This window comes from Amia ocellicauda, chromosome 4, assembly GCF_036373705.1.
Source record: "Amia ocellicauda isolate fAmiCal2 chromosome 4, fAmiCal2.hap1, whole genome shotgun sequence".
NCBI classification, from domain to species: domain Eukaryota; kingdom Metazoa; phylum Chordata; class Actinopteri; order Amiiformes; family Amiidae; genus Amia; species Amia ocellicauda.
Window position 1 is genome coordinate 39,310,500 of NC_089853.1, and position 22,613 is coordinate 39,333,112.

General features: G+C 43.3%; 2 protein-coding genes across 2 annotated transcripts; one reads left to right on the forward strand and one right to left on the reverse strand.

The window, feature by feature from the left end:
* The first annotated feature begins 6,538 nt into the window (after nt 1-6,538).
* On the forward strand, nt 6,539-15,057 carry LOC136748820 (interferon-induced very large GTPase 1-like). Its single transcript, XM_066702867.1, has 4 exons — nt 6,539-7,120; nt 7,736-9,003; nt 14,454-14,587; nt 15,038-15,057. The coding sequence occupies exons 1-4, from the start codon at nt 6,539-6,541 to the stop codon at nt 15,055-15,057; spliced, it is 2,004 nt and encodes a 667-aa protein (XP_066558964.1).
* Nucleotides 15,058-16,896: 1,839 nt separating this feature from the next.
* On the reverse strand, nt 16,897-22,258 carry pck1 (phosphoenolpyruvate carboxykinase 1 (soluble)). Its single transcript, XM_066702116.1, has 10 exons — nt 22,155-22,258; nt 21,275-21,648; nt 20,693-20,874; nt 20,276-20,479; nt 19,773-19,960; nt 19,296-19,458; nt 18,882-19,106; nt 18,634-18,765; nt 18,261-18,356; nt 16,897-18,081 (listed from the first exon to the last, which is right to left on the reverse strand). Exons 2-10 carry the CDS (start codon nt 21,496-21,498, stop codon nt 17,621-17,623), a joined length of 1,875 nt encoding a protein of 624 aa, XP_066558213.1. The 5' UTR covers nt 21,499-21,648; nt 22,155-22,258; the 3' UTR covers nt 16,897-17,620.
* Between the last annotated feature and the right edge of the window lie 355 nt (nt 22,259-22,613).

The window sequence follows — 22,613 nt, forward strand, 5'->3', positions numbered from 1 at the left end:
ACTGTTCTGATTAGTGACGTGATGTTGTCCGCTTCCTGCTTCCTGTGATGTAGAGAAGTTCGCGGAGCAGAGCGCCTGTCAGATCTGGAGCGGGAGCGCCTCGCTCTTGGGGACCTTCATCTGGGGCATCACGCTCTCCTCCTGGGGGAGTGTCTGCAAGGAGGTGGAGAGGGGGAGACAGACTGCGCCCTTGCTGGTGAAGGACGGGAGGAAGACGAGCACTGCCTCCTTGGAGAGATACTCGCCGGGGGTCGTCGCGGAGCCAAGCCCACAGAAGAGCGGCGGGCGGAGGAACTGACCGATGGGGAGTTCCTGGCCCTCTTACGGCGCGTGGCCTCCGTAAATGCCGCTTAGTGCACGCAGCCCCTTTCTCCCGTCGCATTCTGGACATGCTCCTCCCCCAGACAGTGCATGCATAATTCGTGTCCATCGTCCGAGGGCAGCTTGCCCTGACAACCAGAACATGATGGAAAGCCCCCTTTGGCTTCATCCCAGTTAGCAGATCTGTGTCTATATCCACCTCGTTCAGACTCTCTAGGTAGAGCGACAGCTCTTGTTGTAGAAGGACTTCACCAAACTCCTCAGCTCTGATACTGTCCCCCTCGATGTTTAAGTTGAGGTTGTCAATGTCGAGGTCCGAGAGGTCGACATAGGCATCCAGAGGTCGTGAGCAAGTTGTGTTGTCAATAGGTCGAGGGAACATGAAGGTCGACTAGGTCGGTTGAGGTCGACACGGGTTGCAGAAGGTCAAGGAATGGACAGGGTAGGTCGATACTGACAAGAAAGTCGAGGGATTGTCAGTTCGTCAAGGTCGATGTGATCAAGGTCGACAAGGTATTTGTCGAGCGTTGCTGTGGATGTATTGAGTGGTTTAAAGTCCGCCGACAGAGGTCAAGAGAATCCAAAGGATAGAGCGTGGGGGTCACTGACCAGCCCCGGAGAGGTTGCTCCAGAGGAGGAGTCTCCGTCTCTGTCCTCTCCTACAGCACTCGAATCTGTAAAGAGAATAATGGTACAAGAAGGTAAAATCCATGCTGTAGATCTCCGTGGAGGGACCGAGGCCGGCTCCGATCGAGACTCCTACCACACACTTACCTTAAGAGAAGCAAATAATATAATGAAAAAGACTGTAGTCCGAGCTCCAAAGAGACAAAAATGGCAAGGACACTCAGAAGAGGATAAGAAAAAATGTAACCGCACAGTAGGTGAGCACACTTCTCAGGCTTTAAGCAATTGCGAGTGAAAGCATAAGCACATTTACGGGCAAGTGAAAGAAGAAATGGCAGGGAGCTGCAGTCAGGAGGAGACTTTTCACAGACCCCGGGGTGGGTCTTCCTCCTGCCAGCAGGGCCCCTTTTGGGCAGCTTTGGTACATGCTTTCAATGATTGGCAGGTCAGAAGACTCATCCCATTCGGTAATGTCTTTCGATTTGAAAGGGAATCTCTATTATACCCTTAACTTTACACAACCAAAACTACAGAATCCTATTAGCGTCACAGAGGGGAAAAAAATGATTGCAATAATTATTGTGTTATTATGAGATAATATTGCGTTATTTTGCCATGATTATTGCATTATTATGAATAAAAGTATGCTTAGCAGGAAGTCAGAGAGGATAGAAGGGAGGGGAAGGGAGAAGAGGCGGTTTTAAGTAAATACTGCAGCCTGACGAACCTTTGAATCGCATCTCTCCAAATGTTGAATGTTTGTAAATCGTCAATTAGTCATGTTTAATGAAAATGTTTCCGTTCACTTTTTTAAGATATTGAAACGAACAGGGGTCTCTTTTATTTCTTTTTAAAAGACGGACTGTTCAACGCAACGTCGGGAGTTTGTTGCCCTTTTGAACACAGAACTAGGCCACAATAACACAAATGCCCATCTCTCAGTCTCAATGCCCGGCAGACACGCTGCCCAATCACTGCCTGTCAACGCAGCCTGGCCGCAGAACTGCTCCTGCGTACAGACTGCTCTGTATCACTAACCAAAATACGAACATAATACTGTTGATTTGATGTTTTTTGTTAAGCTATGTGGACCTGGCGATCCGGTTTCGATTCCTGATCAGTACTAATTATTTTCTTATGTGTACATTTGTTTTTTGTAATATATAACTTCCTGGAGTTAAACTGTATCAGCGTAGAAATAGCATTTAGAAGGCGATTAATAAGGATTTAAAATTCTCCTAATTAGAATTGCGTTTCAATAACACGGTTCAGGGATCATGAACTAGTAGCAAATCAGACAGAGCAAGGCAAATTCACTCATTAATATCCAGTTAGAATGGATCATTATTCGAATTCAGACAAACTTAATCTAAGAAATCATTATTATTATTATTATTATTATTATTATTATTATTATTATTATTATTATTATTATTATTAAGACATCCACATATGCACTGAATTTAACGCTTAAGTGAAAAAATTACAAATGAATAAATTATATTTGCCAGGACAGACCCTCCATATTTAAGCACTGTATTTTCAAAAGTTCATTCTACTCTGATACCGTTTAATTCCAGGAAATTATATATTTAAACCAGGAGAAGAGCTAATGTTTATTTGTTTTGTTTTTCTAATTAAAATGTTTATTTTCAATAGCCAAACTTATATTGACATTATATTTGTAAAAAGATTTATTTTATTTTATTTTATTTCTACAAGTTCTCCAAGATCTTTCACTTGTTGGTTTTCTGGTACTCTTCTGGTGTAGAACCAGAAGAAGGAGTCTCTGAAATCAGTGATCCAAGTTCAGAAAGTTTTATTAACAAGCCGGCTTGGGATAGTCTAACACAGAGGCAATCTCAGCATAGAATCTCAAAGTAATACATAGTTACATCCTCTTTTATGTGTTTCTCAGTACAGTGTTGACATGGCTACATGCCATTCCACACATAACGGGAACAACATTGTATTTTGCTATCTTAGTTTCAGTTAGAAAAAGGTCAAGTTTATACAGTCCTGTAATCATGAGACAGGACACAGACACAGAGCCTTCTTCAGGTGTGTGAGAAAAGTGTAGAGAGATCTGAAGGCAAGGTGAATGGAATAAAAGCAGTCCAATAAATCCTTTGTTAATATGCAAAGAGAGTCTTTTTATTACAAACAGTGCAGCACTCCACACAGGAAGATGAATGCAGTAGAAAACAACAACAAAATAATAAATAGTCTTGTCCTAAAAAATGCAGTCCCTCTGAATTGGAGATATTTAAAAACATTAATATCCGAATCTATAAAGTGACATAGTGCATATTTTCTGCTCCCCAGGTTACATCCTTTTTAAAAGAGATTTCGGCAGAAATAGAACACTTCAGGTTAAGCTCATAGTAGCCACCATCTCAAGCTCAAAGTTGGTGCGAACCACTTTAGGTTCACCATCACTCAGGGGGGATTCAAAATAAACAGCATTTTCTAGCCAGAAATAAACATACAAACAAACAAAATAAAGTTATCAAAATGAATTTTCCACAATTACACATTTATCCTAATTCACAACATCTCTATTAATACTTTAATCACAAAAAAGAAAACTTTAGTCTCATGCTGCTGTAAATCTTCCTTGGATTATTATTTAAATGCAGATCATTTAAGCCACTACCCACATCATCACAAGGTGCTTATACTAACACTTAACTACAATTTTAGTTTTCCTGAACTGAGATAATTGAATCTACATTAATTATTTGATCACAACCATACTTCACAGAAGAATTAAGAAATTAATTTAGTTTTCAGAAAAAAATATTTAGAATAATCTATTAAACTCCATATTAAGCCTTTTCATGCTTGTTTCTGAAAGATATTGAGTTAAAGAAAACTAACATATCTTAACTGCTATCAAATCATTGCTATACTTATATAAATTTTCATTTGGTTCAATTTTTTACTTGTAAAGGTCTGACTCATACTAAGGCATGACTGCTAAATATACAAGGAAAATTTGAATATTTTCTGTTCAAGAGCTTTTACATTCCTCTGATACATATCACTTTTGAAATTATATTATTATGATTGATGCTGCATTTTTTATAACCATATTTTCTAATTTCAGAACCAAAAACATCACAGTGAAGGAGGACATGAACCATTTGTAAATCAAGAAATTCATTGATATCTGACCATGGACAAATGTCTGTGAATGGACCCTGAACAACACACAATGCCAGGTTCCTTAAAGCAACAGGAAACAACTTGTTTTTAAAATCAACAACACAAATGGAATGTTTTGGAGATCAGGACAGAAATGAGAAATGAAAATGTACCCTTAAATAACTTATCGACTACCTGAAAACTGGTTCTCCAATACAAGAGAAAGAATAATAATTGTTATATTGTGTAAGACTAACAGAGATATTACAGGTTCTGCCTGAGGGATTGTGATAGAATGAATAATACAGATGACCCAAAGTTCCTTGAGGGAGCATCAGAAGGGGTTGTCCTGCAAGGAGTATTAATTTCTAATAACCCAGAAGATATGCTCAAGAAAAAGAAGCAACTGCTTGCTGTCCCTTCAAAGTCCAAGTGGACATCTCCGTCCAAAGACTTAGAGGAATCAGTTCTGATTCATACTTCTGATTATTCAGGTAGTGAACAACAGTCTTCAAAAAGCATCAGTCGGTTAGGATTAAGTATTTCTGCTCAATTTAATTTATTTAATATTTCTGCAGAGTACAGTAAGTCATCAAAAGAATCCAAAAAAACTACTGATCATGTCCAATCAACATATAGCAGAGAAAGGAGCATATGTGTTATTAAAATGATGTGCTGTGAATTTAACAACAAAGATCTGTCTTTGTCTGATATGGCCTTATCTGATTTACAAAAGCTTGACAAAATTGTCACATTTGATTCTAAATCAGATGTTCATGCACTATGCAAACAGTTTCTGGAAACATACGGCTCTCATATAAGCATATATCCCACTTTTGGAGGAATTTATTTCACTGTGGATGAACAAAGTAACCATTCAAAAAAAAAAAAAAACGTGTCCACTAAATCAATATCACATGAAACAGTGGCACAAGCTAAAACAGGAGCTTTTGATTTATCTGCAAACTGCAATACTTTGAACAAGAGTGAAGATGATAAGAACTCTAAAGCTAGTAAGACATGCAGTAACAGGACAACAGAGATGATCGGTGGCCCTGCTGATGCAGTTTCCCTAGAAGCTTGGCGACAAGGTTTGGTTAATCAGAAGGAGACTTGGCGAGTCATTGATCGTGGAAACAAAGAGCAACTAATTCCAGTTTGGGAAATTATCCAGAAAAATCATAAAAGCGTTTTTGAAAACCCAGAATCTCTGGGTCATGAACTGCAAAAATGCTGGCAGCAAAAATATTCAGAAGATGCCCTAGATACAAATCAATTTGTCCTGCAAAGACTCAACGGAGTACTCATCGATATAAGGAAGTGGAATAAAGCTGATGAAAATTACTTTAATGAGAACTGCTTGAAAAATATTTCTAAAGTCAAAGCTTTGAAAGATGAAATTGAAAAAGTAATTGGTTCAGACTTTTCAACACATTGGTACAAGGAGTTCCTCTCCAATAATGAGGTACAACAGTTTATAACATCTGTCTGGCGCTGTACCGAAAAAGACATTATTCTGTTTGAAAACAAGCTGCGTATGACTCAGGACATGGAAGTTCTGCTTCAGCCAATCAATCTTTTAAAAGACAAAAACTTTCTCAATATTTCCCAGATACACCAGTGCATTAAACAATGTAAACAAAAAAATGATAAATTCACCTTCAATGGCTTAGAAGGTGCAAAAAATACTATAAACACCCAGGTGGAAAGGTATTTACAAACTGACCAAAAAAGTCTCTTTCTGAAAGAGGTATTGTGCCACAATCTGGGAATGGCCCTACATGGGCTGAAGTTGTATTTATATGAGTCAGGAAACAAGTATACAGCATTTGCCTTAACTGCTTTTCTGTATCAAATATACAAGGGAAATGACTCTTTTGAAAATACAATTTTATCTGATGATGACTGCAGATTTCTCTCTTCACAGCTGAATAAATTAAACTGTTTAGCTGAAGATCTTGTATCAAGGGATACTAAAGAACAGCAAACTCTACTGTTCTACTCTGTAATGAAAGACCAGGATGAAACCCAAGCAATGGAACAAGTTTTACAGATGCTTTGCTCTTTCATTAGAGATGAAATGTGTGAACCAGTACGTCAGATATTGTTAAAAGAAAATGGTGAACTTCAACCAGATTTAAAACATATTAGAACTGCATTACATTGCTTATTGTCTGAGAAAAGACATGAACAAGAAAATCTTGCTGAGAACTTTGCATATGGAAATATTACCAGTCAGCAAGAGCAGATTATAAAACTCAAAGATGAAGAAGAAATCTTTAAATTACTTGGACTAGAAAAGTACTGCAAAAACAAACTCTCCTTAAGAGATGTAAAGGCGGTCACCAGAGATGTTCTGGAGGATAATAAACCTAATAAACCTAGTCACTTACCTTGGTACTTTCTTAGGAATATTATGAAACACAGTACAAAAGCACTTCAAATGAAATGCACTACTGAGGAAACAGAGGATTCTGACAGCAATGATGAGTTTGATGTATCCAGCTATGAAGACAGTGAAGAAACTGAGATTTCAGCTCACCCCACGGATGTGATAATAGCTGTATATCAGTGCTCAGATTTCAGGTTAAAGCAGGAAATATCCACAAAGATATCTTCATGTCAGTTTGCAGTGCCACTGCTTCTTCCTGCATCTGACAGTAACTGTTATTTCAATTTGTGGCCAATGCGATCAATAATCAAGAACTGGAGACCACATAATTCAGGGTCAGGATTCACTGAAAGTTCCATGGTGACAGCCCGTTTTCCTGTTATCTCCTTCATTCGAGTCGGAGAATGTGGTGTCTCCAAATCCAAACTTTTAAATAAGATTCTTAGTGGATCAGAGCAGCACAATTTTTTCTTTCATCGTGATTTAGAATGTGGAAGAACACTGCGTAAACTTTCCAATGGACTTGTTGAGGTGTGCTGGTACCTACCAAGTGGAAGTGAGAATCTTGACATTTTTACAGATGGCATAACTATACTCAACCTTCGTGGAGATGCTGTGGACTTCCCTAAACAGGTTGAATTTCTATCAAACTTTTCTTCAGCAATGGTTTTTTTTGTGGATCAATTTGAAGTTAAAGAAACTCAGTTTCTAATTTCTTTAAGGGAATATTCTGCAAAAAGCTTTTTTACAATCAATCTGAAAAAAGAAAATCAAACCATTCTTCATCAACTGAAGTTAAAATCAAATCAAATAATATCCCGAATTAAAAAAAATGAGGCTGAACTTGCAGAAAGCCTTCGAAAAAAGATCAGTTCCTTACTAAAGTCAGATGTCAGCTCCCTGTCCATTGAGGAAATTGCAGGACAAGCAAAAATACTTGGAATTCATATAGATGAGGATCAAGAGCAAAATGCCAAGAAAGCAGCACAGTGCATACTGGCCACAGTTGATTTTGAAAATATTCCTGAATGCAAAGTAAAAATGCTGCCCTTGCAAGGAAACCTTTGGAAAGAATGGTCCAAATTAGATAAGGAACAGTCAAGACCAAAAAATGCTACAAAAGAAATTACTTTAAGTCAGTACAATGAGAAACTTAGCCAGGACAAAAAATCTGTTCGCAGGAAGCAGGCGGAGCAGGGACCATCACAGGAAATTACAAAGATTATACATTTTCTTCTTGAAACCAAGGGAGTTCAAAGAATATATTTTTTAGAAATGTTGAAGTATGACATAGATTTAAAGTCTAGGCAAAAGCTAGCCACATTGAGAGAAGAATACAAAAAATTATGTGAGAGTTCAACAGGGTCTCACAAGGATCTTCTTCAAAAGTTGGATAAGCAAATTTCAGAGACCTCCATTGGATTAGAGCATGTGATGCGAGAAATAGGTCAGATTTATGAAATTTGTACTGAACATGGTCAGTGTGCTGCATTATCCCAAGATAAAATTAATCTTTTACCAAATGTAGCTGCTGATCTGCTTTTAGATGGATACCCTTTAGAGCTGCTGGATGGCGATGTAGGGTATGTGCTTATTAACTGGGTGACTAAGGTGTTGTCAGAACTTGCCAGAAAAGTTGAAGCACAAAGTCGAATATTTGTTCTGACAGTGTTGGGAGTACAAGGCACGGGGAAATCTACCTTACTCAACACAATGTTTGGACTGCAACTTCCTGTAAGCAATGGGAGATGCACAAAAGGAGCTTTCCTTCAGATCATTAATGTGAGTGAGGAATTAAAGCAAAAGTTAAAGTGTGACTATGTCTTTGTAATGGATACAGAAGGTTTGAAAGCCCCTGAACTGGATAACTTGCAGAGCAGCTATGAGCATGACAATGAACTTGCAACATTTGTCATTGGTTTAAGTGATGTGACATTAGTCAATATATCCATGGAAAATTTAACAGAGATGAAAGATGTTTTGGAAATTGTACTCCATGCGTTCATACGAATGAAGGACTCTGTGAAAATACCAACCTGCTTTTTCGTTCACCAGAATGTTGGTGATGTATCTGCCAATGATGTGAACATCAGAGATCGTCAAAACCTTGTTGACATTCTCAACAAAATAACTAAGGCTGCAGCCAAAATGGAATTAAAGGAAGGAACTTACTCACAATTCTCTGATGTGATGCATTATGATCCACAAAGGAACACGTTTTACATTCCAGGCCTCATGCAGGGTAACCCTCCAATGGCCTCTGTGAATCCAGGCTACAGTGACAAGGTATTTGCCTTAAAGAAATATGTTTTCCAGCACATTGAGGAACAAAAAAGAATGCAAGCCTTCTCAACAATTACCGAGTTTACTGAGCATGTTAGGATAATATGGAAAGCTGTTAAAACTGAAGAATTTATCTTTAATTTTCAGAACAGCCTTGTAGCTGTTGCTTACAATGAGGCATCAAAAAAATGTTCAGATTTGGAATGGAGTATAAAGAAGCACTTCAATTCCTGGTTAGAAAAAGCTGACAATCAAATTGCTAACTGTAAAGCTGACTTATTAGACACCATAGCCTCACAACTGAAACATGAGGTGCAAGAGTCAGCTGATACTATGGAAAATAACAGTCTTCAAAAACTTGAAGACTACTTCAAAAGCAGTGAAGAAAACATTCTCCTGGTGCAGAAGTATAAAGCTGAATTAGTTTCTAACATTAAAGCAATTACTAGACTTATGTTGTTAAATGCAGAAACTGAGTTTGAAGTTTCAGTTCTAAGACAGAAAGAATTGCAGAAATTCAAAATTGCACAACAACAGTATAAGACAGCGATTAAAACAGATGTTGAGAATCTCTTACAATCCTTAAAATGCAGATCAGAGAATGAGGAAAGACTTAATGAAGAGGAGTTAAAAGCACATTTTCTTCACACCTGGCATAAGACAATTGCATCATTAAAATCCTTTTCATATGATGAAAAACAAATCTACATCAATATGGAAAATTGTCTCCAGAAAACACTTTCATCAGAATACAAACAAGAATTGCGAGAAAATAAACTTAATCCTAAGAAAAGCATTGACAATTTTGAAGTACAGCATAGTCATCTTGATTACAGAATATCTCAAAGAGTAATGTTATATCTGAATCCAAATAAAGGACTGGAAAAAACTCAGAACTTTACAAATGATTTGATAACACAAAGCAAGAAATGCATCCAAACTATATGTTCAAGAGGCACAGATTACCGTGAAAGCTACTGTGAAGAAATTGTACGAGAAATTGATACAATGATTAGGAAATTCAATTCACAGACATGTTCCCCCAATAAAAACTATGAGTGTGAAATAAAACTGCATATATGCAGTTATGCTGTTTATGAGCTGCAGAGAATGCGAAAGAGATTTCATGAAGAAAATGATCCAAAGAGAAAACTTGAGAAAATGAAGGACGAATACTTTGATGATTTCAAAGATATGTACTATGAAAAGAATGAAACCCAGAAGCAAGCCAAGAAATTTGTGAATTCTGTTTTAAAACCAGAGCTGATTCAAAATATTCAAAAGCGACTTGGAACAGATATTGTTTCTGATATGCGAGACAAAAGCACTGTTTCAGAATTCAAACTTCATAAGCATTTCCAGGTGGTTTTGTTATTACATCTAAAGTACAGAGACTGTTTTGATGATTATTTCCAATATGTGACCAACTACAAAAGCTATGCCCTTGACTGGATTGAGGACAGGTTGGCAATGCATTGCCACCAGAGCTGCAGCGGTAAGACCAGGTTGTCTGTTCTAGCTGAGAAAATTCTGAAAGATGATGTTGAAAAAATTAAAATTGCTGTGTGTACTACTAAAGATGAAGATCATCCCTCTATAACTGAGTTTTTAAAGGCATTCAGAGAAAAACTGAGTAAAGTAATTCGAATTCCAGATACCACAGACTTTGGGCTCACTGGAGATGCATTTGATTTTTCAAAATATATCTTAGAGGTAATTGGTGACTGTACAGAAAAACTTACGAACAATATCAAGTTTTGGACATCAGAGGAGATACTTAAAAACCTCTCAAATTCTCCAGTGAAGGAACTGTATTCTAGTCTTCATGCTTGTGAAGAGCAGTGCCCATTCTGTGGTGTGATGTGTGATTGCACTGGTACAGACCACCAGCACAGAGCTACAGCTCACAGACCTACAGGACTATGGAGATATACAGCAACTGAATACAATAAATTTTACCTTAAACTAATTTCAACAGAATTTAGATTAAGTCCAGATATCTGCACTAGTTTAGTAGCCAGTAACAATTGCTTTAAAAATGAAGTCACAAACCTTAAGTATTGTTCTTATAGCAAATTTAACAAGATAGGTGCTTATGAATCCTGGCACATCCAAAAAGACCCCCAGAACTCTGGATCATCCTACTGGAAATGGGTGTTTTACAAATTCAGTGATCAGTTTGCTAAGATGTATGAACTGAAAGCAGCACCAAAACTGGAGTCATGGGACATACCATGGGAAGAGGTGAAAAAGGATCTTGAAGCAAGTTTCCATGTGAACATTGATGAATTCTGCAGGGCTCTTGGTTTAAACTAGGAAGTCAGTATCAGCCTCGACATTCAGAACACAAATTTCAATATAATGTTTTTTATTTTGTGTCAATGTAGTAATATTTTATCCAAGGTTCTGCCTTATAATCATACAATGTAGGAGCATTACAGTAAATAGTTTTGTTTTAAATATGTAAATGTTTCGTTTAACAAAAAAATATCAATATGAAGAATATGTTTTCTGTGTATTGACGTAACTTGGCATTGTTATTATGACAACATCATGTTTTTTATGTATTGAAACTGAGGGGTGGGAGACAATCTAGCTGTTCAAATATTTTCCTGTTTAAGAATTATGTATTTATAGGGTACAAGAGACTTATGTGTATTTTATATTAAATGCTTCTTGTTAACTAAATTACTGTATTATTACATATAGTATGTTTAGGGAATCAGGGTTTATTCCTATTAACATAGATTTGATTCTTAATTTTTGTTTAAGTATTTTTCATTTTTGCTTTAATTGCATGAAATATTAAATTACACTGTGAACCAAATGAATCAAATTCATTTGAAAGAAGTGATTGTTATTAAGCTTGATAATATTTTGATTTTAATGGAATGGATTACCTTCTTAATTAAACACTTTCTGTAATAAACTAGAATTATAGATAAAGGGTAAATGCATAATTTTGTGAATTATAATGATACAATTCTTGTCTTCTAAGTAAAAATAATTAGCTTTTGCATATGTATCTTGTCATATCTTAATTTTTTCCAGTCAATCTTTGTATTATGTTTATTTCTTTTTAATATAAATAAATAAATATGCAGCCTAATGTTAAACAACTGACAAATCCCCATCACTTAAGAGTAGCAGCCATTTGTAATCCTGCTGGCCAGACAGATTGATGTGAATTTGGGAGAACGCAAGATTATTAGCACCATGTGTTCACCATTAATACATCTGTGTGTTTGTAATAATGTTTTAAAAATGGGATTGCCTGCCCCCCCAAATGATGCAACTGCTACCCTATCCCAATAATATTAATTAATGTCAAGTTCTTATTCAAAGTGAGCTCTTAATTAAATAATATTTGTTTAGCTCAATTGAACTTGTGATTTTAAACTCTGGCATGTGGGAAACAAACACCCCAGAGCTGCTCAGAATAACACAGACTCTCTATGCCAAACACTTTGGAGGTGAACATCCATTCTGAAGTCTCATTCACTGGACTCTGATCATTTACACTCACTGATAGATCCTGATCCATTTTAAAATGTTCTGTTCTGGCTGTAGGTTAGGAGAGAAATGCAGTTTGCTATTGGAAACCTTCTGTTACTGTCTTGTACAGAATCCAAAGAGCTGGATTATTATCACAGATTGTCATTGCCATCAGGAAAGTCTGTATGGTGTCATGGTTAAACTACACCACGTGAGCTTTAGGAGCATGTTCAGTCTCACAGTCTACTGCTTGTAATTCAGACACCCTGAATTTCTAATAAAGGGGAAGTTCACTCCCCTGTTTATCAAGTTTTTTATAGGCCCCTATACCATAAGACTTTATATCCAGCAGGGGTCGCCATTACAGTAAATTAGCACTGCTCAGAGAACCTCCACAGGGATGCAGATCCTGTTTTCTTCAGCATGGACTGCACCCTGGCTGTGAAGGGTACAGATGAACAACTCCAGCCCTGGAGGGCAGATTTTTCTTCCTGTTTCCCCTGAACTTTAAGCTCTGTAAATATCTAAATATGAGCCTAGATTTGTCTTTAAATATAGCAACTGTTCCCATTATAAAGCTGTTAGTGATTTAAAAACACCTACAAAAATGTTAAAATGAGGCAACCCCCTCTCTTTGCCCTGCCTGTTGTTCGAGAGAGTGTGCCACCCGACACCCATGCCCTCCCCGGCAGTCTCAACACGTCCTGTTGGCATGAGCAGCACCCTCGGATTTAATTAGTAACAGCAGAGTTATGTAACGGGAAAACCTCTCCCACACCAGGGTCCAGCTGGAAAGTGTGTGTGTACTTCTGTATCTGTGTGTGTTTGTGCATCTGTGCATGTGTCTATGTGTGTGTCTGTGTATCTGTGTGTGTACTTGTATATCTGTCTATATGTGTGTATGTGAGGACAAAGGACTGAGGCTGGGGGGAATGAAAGCCGTGGTGCTGACCGTCACACAGCCAGGGCACAGTCTACTTGGGCCGCCCAGGCTGTGATCTCACAATCAGTTCATTTACATAATGACGCAACCCAGTTAGACCAGAGACCTGCACTGACACTGATTGTAACGGCTTCAGTTTGGTTTGATCAGCTGGAGCATCAGTCCCCTCTGACCTCCAGCAGAACAGAAATTAATCCAAGCGCCATTTTGTGAGCGCTGGTTCAATCTGGAATTGACTGTTTCTCGTCAGCGTGACTCGTTACTGGAAAATCGCCAACCAACAAAACATGAAATGTTGCAGCTGGTGTCATTCATGGTGCCAGAATTTTGTTTGTATTTTACAATAGATTTGTTTCCAACTGCGGGCAGTAACAGACGGTTTTAAAACTTTACATGGGCAATCCCAGTATGATTACGACTCCTGTTCCCTGGCCCTGTTGTACTTTAATTCATTGTGGAAAAAGCAATCTAGTTTTATAGAAGCAGTGTTTGGCAGCCTGTGGCAGAGCAAAGCCCTGGTCCGGTTCATGAGACGCCCCTCTGGGCAGCGATGCGAATGCAGACTGCAGGCTACACAGCTGCCTTCGCCCTGCACTCGATGAGACAGGCACAGCATCAGGCAGTTCAGCCAGCGGCTCTGGCTCCCTGTGCTGTACGGAGGCAGGTCCCTTTAAATACCGTGTTCCTGGCCAGACTCGGCCCACATGCCAGCAGGGTATGTCGGTAACTGGGGCGAGAGTATGACTCGGTAATCTGCGAGGCAATCTGGGATTAAAATCATAAAATAAAATAAAATGTTTTATAGATGTGAACACACAGCCCCACCCTGAGAGCACAGAGCTGTCATCCCCAGAGCCAGATACTTTGCCCCGCTGTTACACACAGCTCAGCAGGACTTCACGGTGTCTTGCAACACTCTCGCTCTGGGCCAGAGATTACACTCCATGCTGAGGGGCTCCGGGTGTAATAAGTCACTGCTTTCACAGCAAATCTCTGGATGTGTGTGATAAGTGTGCGGAGCTGCCTGCTTCTGGCCAGGCGAAGCAGGAGAGATGGACCTGCTCCACAGCACTGACATAAGCTCTCATCCTCCCCTGGCTCTCTCTCTCACTACTGGCTTGCACACACACACTGAGCAGACTGGACGCTGCACTCCTGCTGCCCCCTGGGCCAGCACACCCAGCAGCAGACAGCAGACAGAGCCGCCCCACGCTTCAATTAATTCTCTCTCTCTCATGAGGCTAGGAGCATGAATCGAGTGGTCACAGTGGCATCAGCCCGGTGCTTTCGGCCCGTCTGGGTGCGTCTCGGCCGCACGGGCCTGCACCACGCTCTGGCCAAGGCACACCGCTGTGAGCTGCAGCATGACAGGGGCATCAGTCAGCCCAGCGTGGGACTGACTGACCATGATTGACAGCATGGCTGAGGGATGGAGGAGTGGGGCAGGGGGTGAGTACTCAGTGTGGTGATGCTGGCAGGGGTCACGGTCCTGCCCCCCCTTACATCACCGGCCTGATTGCCCAACAGTGCTCCTGCTCGCTGCTCAGTCCTGCGTTTTGTGATTGAGCAACTCCCATTATACGCCACTATCTTCCCGAGCAAACAGGCTGTTCGGCCTTGTCCCCGCTCTCTCTTGCATAACCTGGGGGGTGCGCTGACTGGGTGCAATGAATGAGCAGAAGTGCTGAATTGGTCCTTTTGATTCATTCACTGGGATGGGTCGGGGGGGTGCGTAGTTTCACACCAGCTCTGACTGGAAGCCTGCTTACCTGGCAGTGTGGTGTGTTTGTCTCTCTGCCTTTGTCCTCTCTGACTCTGTGGTGTCGCAGGACTCTCTCTGCTCAAGTAAAGCTGTCGAGATAGTTATGTAACCTGCAGCAGTGGAGGTCCCAGTGTCTCCAGTACGAGTCTGTGTGTGTGTGTGTGTGTGTGCGTGTATTTGTGAGAGTGTGTGTGTGTCTATTTGTGCCTGTATTTGTGTGAGTGTGTCTGTGTGTGTACTTGTGTGAGTGTGTTTGAGTGTGTGTGTATTTGTGTGTGTGTGTGTGTGTGTGATTGAGAGTGTGTGGTTGGTGTCCAGATTGCCCATGCCTGTAGATAGTTGCACAGTGTACACAGATCGCACAAGAGTGGCGCTGTCCACTGCACAGTGACTTCCTGTGTTTGCTGAGCCGTTGTGCTCAGAGCTGGTTAGCAGCAGTTCTGACTGGCCTGGCCTGACCGCCTCAGAGCTCTGAGTGTGTGAGCAGCCCTGACACTGACTGACTCCTGACTCACTGACGGAGTGAGGGGGGCTGGCGGTGACTCTGCAGGTTTCATTTCTGCTTTCCACTGGAAAGTGGACTCCATAGAGCTGCCAAGCAACGCTGGTCCTGGCCTGGGCACTGGGTGAAAGGGCACGGCTCTCTGAGGACTCCAGCTGCCCCAGGAAACAGACTTGTATAGTAGGGGAGAGGAGAGAGAAAGGAGAGCAGAGCAAAAAGGAGAGGGAAGGAGGAAGAGGAATAGAGGAGAATAAGGAGGTGTGCAGGATTTTGTGTGTGGATTTTTTCTCATGGAAATACACCTTCTGGGCCACTTTGTAGCTGCACAATTACACACTCACACTCAGACCAACACACACACACATACTCACACACACTCCTCCTCCTCCTCTGGTTGTCCTTTGTGACTGAAGAAGACTTCCACTACTGCTTGTGAGTTTTTGGATGACTGTATAATCCGATGCAGGATGCACACACAGGGCAAAAGAAGAGCTGGGCTGTTTGGGCTGTTTGGGCTGGTGCAGCCATGGCCATGGGTCTCCTTTGACGTTTCTCCAGTTGTTTCTCTGCCCTTCACTCCTCAGCCAGCTGGACCCCTTCATGACGCTGTTGTTGCCAGGCAGAGCAATTTGCAGCAGCAGCCTCAATGGGGTGACTGTTGATCCCACACCGTTTTAGTGACGCCTTCAGATGGTCTTTCAGACATTTTTTCTGCCATCCTGCGGAGCGGCGGTCCACTGGCATTCTGACAACATGACTGAGCCATCGTGGCTGGCAGTGAGTGATGGTGCCCTCAATGCTCCTGCAGTTAGCTCTCCACACACACACACCAACACTCCCCCCCACACTCACTCACACTCACACACACACACACACACACAACCGCACACACACACACAATCAAACATAACCATGCACATACAACCCTCCCCTCTTCCCCTAGTATGAAGTGAATGAAGGTGAGTGGCTGTTATGTCTGCATTATGTTGTGATTTGTTATAGTGTTAGAGTGGCAGCAGAGGAGGACCCTTAATTTCCTGTAACCCAGACAGTACATGGCCGTAGGCAGCAGTGCTGTGCTCAGAGCGGGGGGTTGTGGTTTCAGTCCCAGGTGGGGGACACTGCTGTTGCTGTACACTGAGCAAGGTACTATAACCAGATTTCTCCACTTAAAACCCAGCTGTATAAATGGGTAATTGTATGTGAAATCAACGTGAAAAATTGTAACTTGCTCTGAAAAAGGGTGTCTTCTACTAAATATAATAATAATCACAGAATTGAGTGTCGAGGGGGTGGAATTTACACTTTGCAAAAGCAACACCTTAAACCCCAAAACAGGGGACCCAGGACTGCAAGCGCTCTAGTCCCACTGTTTGTAGAGGCAGAGATTTACCAATAAGGACCCACAAGACAGACAGTACAGGTTTGTTAATAAAAATACATATGTTTTATTAATTTTCATAATAATAACAATAATGGTAAAAAAACTTGTCTAAATTACAAAAATTGAATTTGAAACGATTAAAATGTTCATAAAAACCTAAAAGTTAATGTCATACAAAAATAAATTAAGGCATTTCACAGTAACAGCAATAACAGTGGTAATAATAATAATACTAATACACAGGCCTACACAATCAGAGCACTCCTCAGTGAGCCGCGTACTGATTGGATGACAAGACAGGGTGTCAGTACCTTCGAGTTCTACTCAGAATCTACTCTTTAAAATAGATTTCTGAAGAACATGCAATTGGAAAGCATGTGAAAATAAAATAGATAAATATGTAGTTTTAATCTCTCTCTCGCTCATAAATAAGCTCTTAACAACATACAGAAAATTAAAAGAACAAAAATGTGAAGCAAATGTTTACCACTTTTCGATTTGCATATTTCGCTGTCGAGCGCGTGAGGGGAGGAGGAGGATTGGAGCGGGAAGCTTTTTCTTTAGAAGCCCAGCATAAACTTACAATTAAACAACGATGAAATTAAATATATAATTAAGTAATCATCTAGCTCCTGTATGTCCTGGTGTCTTCATTGGCAGTGGGTGGCTGGTGGCGGCCGGCAGCGTGTCAGTCGCTGTGTGTGTGTGTGCGCTCAGCGTTGCAGGTGGTGCTGTAGTGTTTGGGGCTCTCTGCCCTGGCGACTTCACAGCTGCTGTATCCTCTGCTCCAGCTGCTCCAACTGCCGCTCCATCTCGCAGGGCAGGTCGGCGCCCACCTGCGTCTGGAAGTACTCCCGGATCGAACGTGCCTCGTCCTCCCAGAACTCCTGGGACAGGCCGAACAGCTGCTGCAGGTCCAGCCCCGGGCCCAGCCCCTTCAGATTCAGCTCCCCCTCGGCGGGCAGGTATCCTACGGCCGAGCGCCGCCCCTCCGCCTGCCCGTCCACCCGCCGGAAGATCCACTCCAGCACGCGCACATTCTCCCCGAAGCCCGGCCACAGGAAGCTGCCGTCACGTTCGCAGCGGCGGAACCAGTTGACGTGAAAGACGCGGGGCAGCCTGGCCTGCGGGCGCTGTGCCATGGACAGCCAGTGTGCCAGGTAACGGCCGAAGTTGTAGCCGAAGAAGGGCCGCATAGCGAAGGGGTCGTGCATGATGGCCTTGCCTGTCGGAGGAGGAGGAGGGGAGAGGATGTAGCAAGGGAGCAGAGGTGGAGGGAGAGAGAAGTGGAGTGTAGTTCTAAGAATGCATGGTTGTTCCGCAGCTACTGCCCGCAGAGTTCTGGTCTGTTCTGCTGTGTGTGTGTGAGTGTAGCGTCAGTGCATGACTTGTATGACTGCATACCTTTGTGTTCTGCTGCAGCTGTGGCCTCTGACCTCATGGCGGCTCCCACAAACACACCGTGTTCCCAGTCGAACGCCTCGTACACCAGTGGCACACCTGCACAGAGAGAGATAGAGAGACAGGGGCTGGATGAGCATCAAGGAGGGTCTCTCTCACCCTTCACTGCCCTAATATAGACTCTGGAGTGTGGAGGATGCTTCAATCAGAGCATAGTTTCATCTTTCTCCTGGACAGGTTTTGTTTGTTTGTTTGTTTTATTTGTCTACAAGCATTTTTAGGTTTATAAGTCTCAATAAACGCAAAGCAACACTCCTGTCCCCTGACCCCCTGGCCCTATCAGCACTGCTGTGGTGTATCAGATTGTGTTCCTCACCCTGTGGACGACGACCTCCAAAGATCACAGCCTCGATTGGGACACCCTCCGGGGACTCCCACTGCGGGTCGATGATCGGGCACTGACTGGCCGGAGTGCAGAAGCGGGAGTTAGGGTGTGCACAGGGTTCACCTGCAGGGGAGAGGGGAGAGGAGAGAGATTAACACACAATGTCTCAATGCATGCAGGTGATATTTTTCACAGAGAGAGGGGTGGGGAGCATGGAGTGGGGAGGGGGGTAGTCTCACCATCCTCAGGGGTCCAGAGCTTGTTCTTCCAGGAGGTGAGGGTGATGCCCTCGGGCAGAGACTGGTCCATGCCCTCCCAGTACACTCCCCCGTCGCTGGTCTCCGCCACATTGGTGAAGATGGTGTTCTTGCAGATGGTTGCCATGGCGTTGGGGTTGGTCTTGGCAGAGGTGCCCGGGGCCACGCCGAAGAAGCCATTCTCGGGGTTGATGGCTCTCAGATTTCCTGTGGAGAGAAGGAGAAAGAGGAAGATTAGTAAGTCAGTGCATGAATGTTTCCCCTTTGCAAAACAGAAAAGACAAGTTTGTGCAGCTGGAACTCAGGTCCGGGGACAGCTACACTGTGCCCAAGAGAGCACTCAGAGAGCAGCGATGGCCGGAGCAGAGGAGGAGGAGGAGAGAAGGGGATGTTTACCTTCCTTGTCGAACTTCATCCAGGCAATGTCGTCCCCCACACACTCCACCTTCCAGCCAGGCAGGGCAGGCTGCAGCATGGCCAGGTTAGTCTTGCCGCAGGCGCTGGGGAAGGCCGCAGCGATGTACTTCTTCCGACCGTCGGGATTGGTGATACCTAGGATCTGGAGAGCAGAGAAACCACAGACTCCCTTCAATGACTGCAGCACTGCTGTCCGGCACAGCCAGGGGGGAACCATGCGGAGAGCCGCACGGCTGTATGGTGCTGTGCTGTGCTGTAGTGATTGCTGTGCTGTTGTGTTAACTGTTGCTGTGTTGTGCTGTTGTGTCAAATTCTTTCTGCTCCTCCAAGAACTGTTTCTCCTGTGTCACTCGCACACTTTTTTCTCTCACAGATATGGACTCTATAATGAGAGTTACCCAAGAGGAGAAGAGAGGAAAGGAGAAGAGAGGAGAGTAGAAGGTGTGATCTGCTCACCAGCATGTGCTCGGCCAGCCAGCCCTCCTCCCTGGCAATGGTGGAAGCGATGCGCAGGGCGAAGCACTTCTTCCCCAGCAGGGAGTTACCGCCGTAGCCGCTGCCAAACGACTCGATGCGCCGCTGCTCCGGGACATGCGCCACCAGGGTCAACTCGGGGTTGCAGGGCCAGCTGTTCACCAGGGGTCCTGCAGAAGGGGCAACATCAGGGATAAGTATACATGGGGTTGGAGGGGTGGATTAAATGTACCATTTTTGCACTGACTTCTTTGCTCTTTTGGCGGGGAAATCCAGGGCTGACTGGGACAGGGGGAAATAATGTAACACATACCCCCATTACTCAGCAGAGACTGGGAGAGGTGCTGTCCTAATAAACACTCGAGTAGCTATAAGGTGTAGGGCACAGCTGTAAGGTTTACAGGTTCACACTGCTGCTCACACATCCTCCTGTGTCAACTCTGCCATAAGTGAGAGAGCACTGAACCGTCTCCATGATGACTTACTCTTGAGTGGCAGCGGGCAGCCCACGGAATGCAGGCAGCGCACAAAGTCTCCCCCGCCCAGGGCCTCCAGCACGGCCCTGCCCATCCGGGTCATGATCCGCATGCTGGCCACCACGTAGGCGGAGTCAGTGAGCTGCACACCGGTCTTGGATAGAGGGGAGCCCACGGGTCCCATGCTGTAGGGGATCACGTACATTGTGCGTCCTGCAGAGAGAGTGTTACTACAGTAAGTGATACTACACACAGCTCTCCCTTAATTCATACACATACACAAATATTTGTATGATTGTGTGAATGAGTGTGCGTGTGTGTTTGCGAGTGTGTGTGTGTGTGTTCAGTTCCTCCAATCTGCCACCCAGCAGTCCTTCATTCTGGTGAACCCTAGTAAACCACATCCTCCTGCCCTCCCTCTCTCACCTTTCATGCAGCCGGGGAAGCGCAGGCTCCTGGCCTTCTCGAACTCCTCTGGGGACATCCAGCGGCCCAGCTGACTGACCCCGGCGCGGGCAGAGGGCACTGCGTCCCTCTCCTCGGTCGTCACGATCACCGTCTTGCTCTCCACGCGTGCCACGTCCCGGGGGTCCGTGCGTGCCAGCCAGCTGCGGGGACACAGAAGGAGAAGTGAGCATCCCCCACAGTCATCACAGACACTCTCTCTCTCTTTCTCTCTCTCTCTCTCGTTCACACCTTTCCAGTCTCTGTGTGCTGTACAGTGCTGCAGTTACATTCAGAGCTAGCTGCTTGTTTGCACAGAGCGATTGCTGCGCGAGTCTTCTCTTCTGTCTCCAGCTCTATCAGTTCAAGCCCTAGTTCTCTAACCTCTGGACTCAAGACTAACTACCAGAATTAGCAATGCCTTCACTGAGAGACTGAATGGAACACCGAAATAAATAAAAAATCTCAGTGTTGTACTCATCAGCATTGCTTCTGCCCTCCATGCTGTGACTTTATTCTACTGCACTGCAGGCAGACATATGAAAAGAAAAGACAGACACCTACCAGTTCTCATATTTGGGCAGTTTCCTGATCATGCCTTGCTCCTCCAGCAGCGCCAGGATGCAGCGGTTCTCTTCTTCGGACCCGTCGCAGATGTGCAGTGCGTCGGGCTGGCACAGGGCGGCGCTGCTCTCAATGAACTCCCGCAGCGCCGGGCTGAGCGCCGCCAGGTCTCCCTGCAGGAGGCGCAGGCTGGACGGCGGCTGGGACTGTATCTGGGGCGGCATGAAGACGGGCGGTGGAGCGGGTGGAGATGGAGTTGAGAGATGGTGGCGGAGGGGCTGTTAAATGACCTTCGCAGCGCTTCGGTTGTAGTCGGGTTTTAGGGGTGTGTGCGTTTCCTCTGGACAAACAGCTGTGCCTTGCGGATGTAAAATCTGAAGAGAAATAAAAGGCAGCGACACATTAAGGGAGGTTGCAGGTTTAAAAGCGAGATATCTGTTTGTGTCCAGTTGCGTAAAATATATAGTTTCATTAGAAAGCTGGATTTACGTCCTATTTTCCTGTCATTTATATGCAAATTAATACATTTATAAATATGTATATAAAAGCGATTATAATGTGTCTTGGGAAAGCTCACCTACTCTACAGAATATAGGCTGTGTTTTGCAGTTGTGTCTTAAACAGCGCACTTATCTGACACTAAACGCATATTACCATTATTTGGGATTTTCCCTCAGGATGGACCCAGTGTTGAAGCTGCAGGGAGCACCACGGTCACAGGTGCGCTATATAATCACCAAGCATCTGCTCCATTAGTATGAACCTGTTTATACTTCATTACTAAAGGTATTACTTACTACATACTTCAATTGCACAGCAAACCGCAATCAAGTCAAACCAGATGTCTAGAGGTTTTAAGTCTGGGAATATAATAACTTACCTATGTATATTGGTCTTCCTCTGTTATTTTTCTTTTGTACTGTCTTCCAAGTCGGACCCGTCTCTAACTCGCTGTCTTGCTGTGGCAGATGCTTGCTGGATGGCATGTCGGGACAGGTCGGTCCAGCCGCTATATACAGCGGGGGGGGGGCAGGGGGCTCGTTTGCATATGTCATTTTAGTCAAACTATGCCAACTATTGCCAACCTCTACCACACAAAAACACGCACGAGTGAATAATTAAACTCAGAAAAATACGTCTTAAAAGTTAAATATTCAACTGAGCATCTCGTAGGATATAGAGGGGGGCGGTGGCAGTGATCCAGCAGGTTCATGCACAAATACATTGCACCATGCGTGTCCATGTAAGGGTTAAACTTTGACCAGGCCGCGTTGTGACGCAAGAGAGAACTCCGGCGCAGCTGCGGACAGCCCTCTCTCATTGGCGGGTAATCCACCTG